We start from the raw sequence: 6,022 nt of genomic DNA, 5'->3' as shown, positions 1-6,022 counted from the left end.
ACTGCCATGAGGCCCAGGCTGTCATGGAAACCCTCCTGAAGCACGAGGCGCCGGACAACCTGCTGCAGTTCTCAGGAATTAAATCTGCTGTGGAATCCCTGCTGCCCTACACGGGTGAGGCACTGCAGGCACGGGCATGGGCTGGAGGTGCTGACTTGGATCAGGGATCATGGAACAGTTTGGATTGGAAGGGATGGGTCAGTTAATCCAACCCCTGCCATGGGCAGGGACATCTTCCATCATCTCAGGCTGCTCCAAGCCCCATCCAACCTGGCCTGGGACACTTCCAGGGATGCAGGGGCAGCCACAGCTTCCCTGGGCCTTTTCACCCTCACAGGGAGGAATTCCTTCCCAGTATCCCATCTCCCCCTGCCCTCTGGAACTGGGAAGGCATTTCCTGTGTCCTGTCCCTCCACCCTTTGTCCCACGTCCCTCTCCAGCTCTCCTGGAGCCCCTTTAGGCACTGGAGGGTGCTCTGAGGCCTTCCAGGAGTGTTCCTTTCTCCAGGCTGGACATTTCCAGCTCTCCCAGCCTGGCTCCACAGTCTAAGGACAGGTTCTGCTGCCTCCCCTGTGACTCCAATCCTTTCCCTCCTTGCAGAGCGCCACTTCCAGAGGCTGAGCCGGCTGCTCCAGGCTTCCACGTTCATCGAGTTCATGTGGCAGAACATGAGGCTGGCAGATGTGGCCCAGCAGGACCGGGGGACTCTGTGACCCCCCTCCCACCAATTTCTCTTTCCAAAGAGCTCTTTCCCACCAGGATGGCAGCTGGATTTTTAGTTCTGTATTTTATAATAAATGTTCTAATTTCTAAACCAAGTCCAGCATCCAATTTACTCAGGGCTGAATGAAAGGAAAAGGTCGTTTCTTTGGCCAAGCCAGGGTTTGTGTTTTCACACCCTGAATTTTCAGACTCACAAACAGAAGTTAGTTTGGAATTAAAAGGTAGAATCCCACCAAGCAGTTGGGTTTAAAGGATTCACGGAACTGAGATCCTGCTTGGGCAAAGCCCCCTGGACCAAGGCAGGGGTCTCACCTGTGCCCACTCCAAATTTAGAAGCTGGGAGGGAGAAAAGCACAATTTAAATTCCCCAAATAGCAAATTTTTAAAGCATGAAACACAAGAAAGCTTCAGAGATATTTACATGTATTTTATTTCATTAACAAAAATATATAAAATACAAACAACATAAACACCACATGTTCTTTATAAACATATTAAGAGATACCTGGGAGAATAAGTACAATTAACGCCATGAGTGTAGAGAAAAGTCTTAATTTTCCTATAACTTTTTCTAACTCAATTCTAGCAAATGAGTTTAGGATTAGAATCGTTGTGAGTTTCAGTAACTACCCAGCCCCCTGGAAAGGGGAATGTTTTGTCCATAAAAGTGACCTCTGTCCCCATCCCCAGGTGGGACACAAGCTGTGATTCCCCTGGTTGTGTTCCTGTGCCTGCACAGACATGGCTGGAGGGAACTGGGATGAGGTTCCTCCCCAAGAGGTTTTTTTTCTCACAACCATTCAGCAGATCCAGCCCATCCCTATAAAAAAAAAAACCCAAATCGACACCAGAAGTCAAAGAGTTAAAAAAAATCTATAAAATAGGGGGTTCAGGTAACTGACATCACACAGGTGCATCATCCCATCCCTCCCCAATCCAGTAACTAGCTCAGGGTGCCAGGGGTGACTAAGTCACGCTGGTGCCACGCCTTTGCCCTCCACTGTGGCCATGGCTGTGTCAGCTCATCCTGGTGTGGGGAACAACACAGCCACGACTGTGAAACGCTCACATACTGCAGGGCAGGGTGAACAACTGCCTCTGGGAGAATTCACTGCCTGCTAAGTGACCTCCAGCTCTGGAGCCGCCGGATCCACACCGAGTGACACCACTCGCTCCTCTCCCAGTAGCTCCCTGACCCCTGTGGAAGCTGCAGCAGGAACGGTGGTGCCCAGGGAGGTGACGGCTGTGTGTGTGTTACTTGGGAGGGGACAGTCCCAAGCCCTGACGTTCCGGAGCTGCTCCCAGGGGCCTCCAGCGAGTGAGGCTGTCCCCGTGTCCCCTCCAGGGCCACTAATGCCGGCTGGGGATCGGCAGCAGGGCCTGCGGGGCCGCCCGGGGAGCCGACTGCTGCACAGCGCGCTTGGTGACGGTGCTGCACCTCTGCAGGATCTCGTGGGCCGAGGGACGCGCCGGCACCTTGGGGACACCCGCGGCCAGCTCAGGGTCAGCGAGCGACGAGCCGAGCTCGGCTGCAGAGGACTCCACAAAGCCGGAATCGTTCCTGTTCCTGGCACTGAGGTGTGGGGATTTGCTGCTGTGCGTGGCCAGGCCGCGGCTCGGGGCGGGAGAGCTTCTGGCCTGCTCCACGTCGGGCAGGGATCGGGACAAGTCGGGTGTCCAGGCCAGCCGGGCGTCCCCCTCACTGCTTCTCGCCGAGCTCAGGGAGGAGCTGTCCAAATCCAGCTCCGGGGTGGAGCTGGCCCTGGGCAGAGACCGGGATCTGCTTCTCTGAGGGCTCCCGTCCTCCTCACGGGGGGCAAAGGAAGGGCTAGGCTGCAGCCTGGGCTGAGCAACAGCCTCCCCCCGGGGCTGGGGGGAGCAGAGGATGGGGGTGGAGGTGTTGAGGCCGCAGCTCATGATGGTCTGGAGCTTGTGGTGAGGGTTCTTGTAGGGCCGGAGGCACAGGGAGGGAATGTAGCCAGTGCAGCCATTGTACCTGAGGGCAGGGATGGAAAGAACACTGAGAAAACGCTTCCAGCAGCTCAGGCCGAGGGGAAGGAGCATAGCACTTGGGGAAGCAGTTCTGTGCTGTCCATGGGGTGTAAGGACAGGGAATCCATCCCCAGCCAAGGACATTCAGCTCAGGGGGCTCCTGTGCATCCCACACGGTGGGGAACAGCAAGCAGCACCTGCAGCAGGTAAGCAGCTCCCTCGGGGAGCCAGGACTTTGGGGAAGCCTCCTCACCGGATCAGCCACCAGCCGTTGTGGGATCTCCTGACCACCTCCACGACCACACCCTGGTTCAGCGAGAGCTCGTCTGCCTTCTGAGCCTCATAGGCCTGCACCACAAAGTACAAGCTGCCTGCAGAGAGAGGAAGAGGTTGGGTTTGCCTTGTGTAGAAAATGCTCCAATCCCAATGAAAGACCAGCCCAGCTGCAGGGCAACTGTCCCTGAGACAGCTGAGAGTGACTGGTTTGCTCAGGGACCCCAATCTGATCCATTTAGGCTGGATATAAGGAAAAAGTTTTTTACAAAAAGGGTGGGGAGGCCCTGGCACAGGGTGCCCAGGGAGGCTGTGGCTGCCCCATTCCTGGAAGTGTCCCAGGCCAGGCTGGATGGGGCTTGGAGCAACCTGGGACAGTGGAAGGGGTCGCTGCCCATGGCAGAGGGGGGAATGAGATGGGCTTTGAGGTCCTTTCCAAACCAAACCATTCCATGATTCCATGACCCACAGGTGGTGGCAGAGCTGACCACAAGAGTCAGAGGTCCAGGCAGGGACTCCAGGCAGTGGGTAAAGTGGTGGGGTTTTGCAGAACTCATGTTTTGAAGGAGGAACAGACTTACCCTCCTCATTTGAGCTAAAGGCATTCTGGATGTCCTCAGAGGCATCAAGCTCTTCCAGGTATGAGGCTGGGAACCAGGCTATCTGCTTGTCTGCGTTTTCCACCAGCCACCAGCCTACAAAGAACAAAAATACCCAGATTTTAACAGCCTGCAAGTTAAGACATGACAATAATCCCTGGGCAGGGGATACAAGAGACAGCAGGGGCATTCACTGTCCCCCCAGGTAAACACACAAGTGCAAACACCTGCAACCCTGACACTACCTCAGCATTTGCCGAGCTATGAATCCATCTGCCCATCCACCCCTGACACTGAATCTTCTCAAACTTACCAGTCATGTCCTTGATTAACACTTCCACAATCTCCTTCTGAGCCACTGTGAAAGGTTTGTTCTTTGTGTCTTTGGTTTCAAAGGCCTCAATGCAGCGGTAGCTCTCCGACGCCTGAGGGAGGGTGATGGAGAGGGGCTGGGGGTTCTTCTCCCTTCTGAATACTGATGGCATGATCACAACACTGGAAAGTAAAGTCTCATGTCAAAAATGCAAGTGGAAGGTTGAGTTTTTTATTGATTTTGGGAAAATCATTTCTGCAGCGGGCTGAGAAAAGCTTTAGGCATCATAAACAAAATTAACCGGGATAGAAGCAGCCAGCTGAACTGCCCTGGAGTGTAACTGGTGTTTCCCTTCTATCCATATCCCATAACATTTTTGTCTCATGAACAAAGAAGAAAGTACAACTCAGATTTCATACCTGTTTTCAGGGAAGGAGGGATCAAGGTCTTGAGTCTGTGCCTTGAAAAACTGATTCACCTCTTCACCCTGGGAGATTTTCACATCCGTTTTCAGCAGCTCCTGGGAATACGTTTCCAGCAGTTTCAGGATCTCCAGGCACCTGTTCAGCTTCCCCCCCTTCCTCTGCTGCATAGTTATACCTTCAAAATAACAAGGGCACAGTTGGGACAGGACAGCAATGGATCTGGATCCTGGGAGCAGCATCTTTTCCCTGAACAGCAGCCGGGGTGCCCTCACCCACCACCCTTCCTGCCCAAGCCCAAACCGTACAAAGTCACTGTCCCTGCCTCCCTGTCATTTTTAACAGCTCCTGATATGATTTTTTAACATCTAAAATTTATCTTTTTTTCACATGTAAAGTTTCAAGAAGATCTAGGCCAATATTTGAAGTGTAGCATTAATTTACCAAGTGCAATTACCTATTAAAAAAAGCCTTTCTGGGTTATTTTAGGTCTGTATGAGACCCAAACGTTGATGTGACCCAGTGGTGCCATGGCAGGAGCAGGAGTGACCCCTAATCTGTTCCAGAGCAAGGTCAGACTCAGAGACTTCAGTCTCTGTCATGGGTTATGACTGTCCCCAACCACTCTCGTGTTTGTGGCCCATCAGAGATTTGTCCTTACCTTTAAACCTGGGTAAACTCCTCAGTGACCCACTTTCAGTGGGGAATTTTCTCTTCAGCTCCTTCTAAAAGCAAGGAGAAAGAGAGAACAGTGATTCCTCACAGCTGACACATGCCTGGGCTCCTTCCCCTCCCCAGGACAGGAACCTTGAAATTTCAGGAATTGAAAAGTCACTTACATGGAATTTCTTAAACTCTTCAAACGTCCTGTAGATGAGAATGTTGTTCTGATCTGACCAAGACACAAACATCATGTAGTTCTGGGAAATGAACAGGGGAAAGAAAAGCATTTTAATCACAATGTTCAATTTTGGATGCTTTCAGGCAATCAGCATTTGCTGTGGTTAATTGTGGCTTCAGGCTCAGAGTAGGATGCTTTCAGGCAATCAGCATTTGCTGTGGTTTAGTTGTGGCTTCAGGCTCAGAGTGTCACAATAAAAACGAAATAAAACATTAAACCTACAAAAATATTTCCTTAATTCATAGCCCTAAATGGAAAATCATTGCTGAAACCAGGAGAATTTTGTGGTGCTGTGACAGAAAGAGAGCAAAATCCAAGATATGAAGCCCATTAAAAAACAAGTCCCCTTGTCCTAGATCCCAAGGCTCCGATCCCAACACTGTGAGGAATGAGCATACCCCCGGAAAAGTAACTCCTCTAGTTTCCCCATTTGTAAATTGTATTTAAGGAGGAAAACAAAGCCAAAAAAAAGAGTAAAAGTTAAAGTACCTTCTCTTTTCTGCATTGCATGAAGCCAACAGCCTTCACATCCACGGGGTACCTGTTGCAGCTCATCTTCCCCACGGCTGCTCCTCCTCCTTCGCAGGGAGCTGGAGGGATGTGTGAGGGAAGGATGAGAGCTAGAGGGAGCAGAGATACGGCTCCAGCCCTGACCGCCGAGTTTAAATACCCTGGAGCAGGAGGCAGGGCAGAGGTGTTCCCGAGCTTCCTCCTCCGCCCAGCCACCAGGCAGAAATTCCGTAATTTGGCAAACTACCGCGTGCCTTTTACCTTTCCCCCTGCTTTTAACATGCAAATG

The 6,022-nt window shown here is 51.8% G+C and overlaps 2 protein-coding genes across 2 annotated transcripts in view; one reads left to right on the top strand and one right to left on the bottom strand.

Annotated features, from left to right (window-relative positions):
• Positions 1-818, top strand: part of TBL3 (transducin beta like 3) — a gene marked incomplete at its 5' end in the record, with an annotated part of 8,394 nt that extends 7,576 nt beyond the window's left edge. The window contains 2 exons of the mRNA XM_017734012.1: positions 1-114; positions 601-818. The exon at positions 1-114 is cut by the window's left edge and continues 20 nt beyond it. Of these exons, the coding sequence (XP_017589501.1) occupies positions 1-114; positions 601-713 (227 nt within the window). The remainder of the gene's footprint in view (positions 115-600) is intronic.
• A 381-nt stretch (positions 819-1,199) lies between these two features.
• Positions 1,200-5,922, bottom strand: NOXO1 (NADPH oxidase organizer 1). The gene is made up of 8 exons (XM_008633592.2): positions 5,713-5,922; positions 5,162-5,242; positions 4,984-5,047; positions 4,320-4,500; positions 3,901-4,082; positions 3,570-3,683; positions 2,969-3,086; positions 1,200-2,719 (listed from the first exon to the last, which is right to left on the bottom strand). The coding sequence occupies exons 1-8, from the start codon at positions 5,776-5,778 to the stop codon at positions 2,074-2,076; spliced, it is 1,452 nt and encodes a 483-aa protein (XP_008631814.2). The 5' UTR covers positions 5,779-5,922; the 3' UTR covers positions 1,200-2,073.
• Between the last annotated feature and the right edge of the window lie 100 nt (positions 5,923-6,022).

Source organism: Corvus brachyrhynchos, unplaced genomic scaffold (genome assembly GCF_000691975.1).
Source record: "Corvus brachyrhynchos isolate BGI_N302 unplaced genomic scaffold, ASM69197v1 scaffold5, whole genome shotgun sequence".
NCBI classification, from domain to species: domain Eukaryota; kingdom Metazoa; phylum Chordata; class Aves; order Passeriformes; family Corvidae; genus Corvus; species Corvus brachyrhynchos.
The sequence above is the reverse complement of the archived record's forward strand: the minus strand, read 5'-3'. Positions and strand labels throughout refer to the sequence as shown.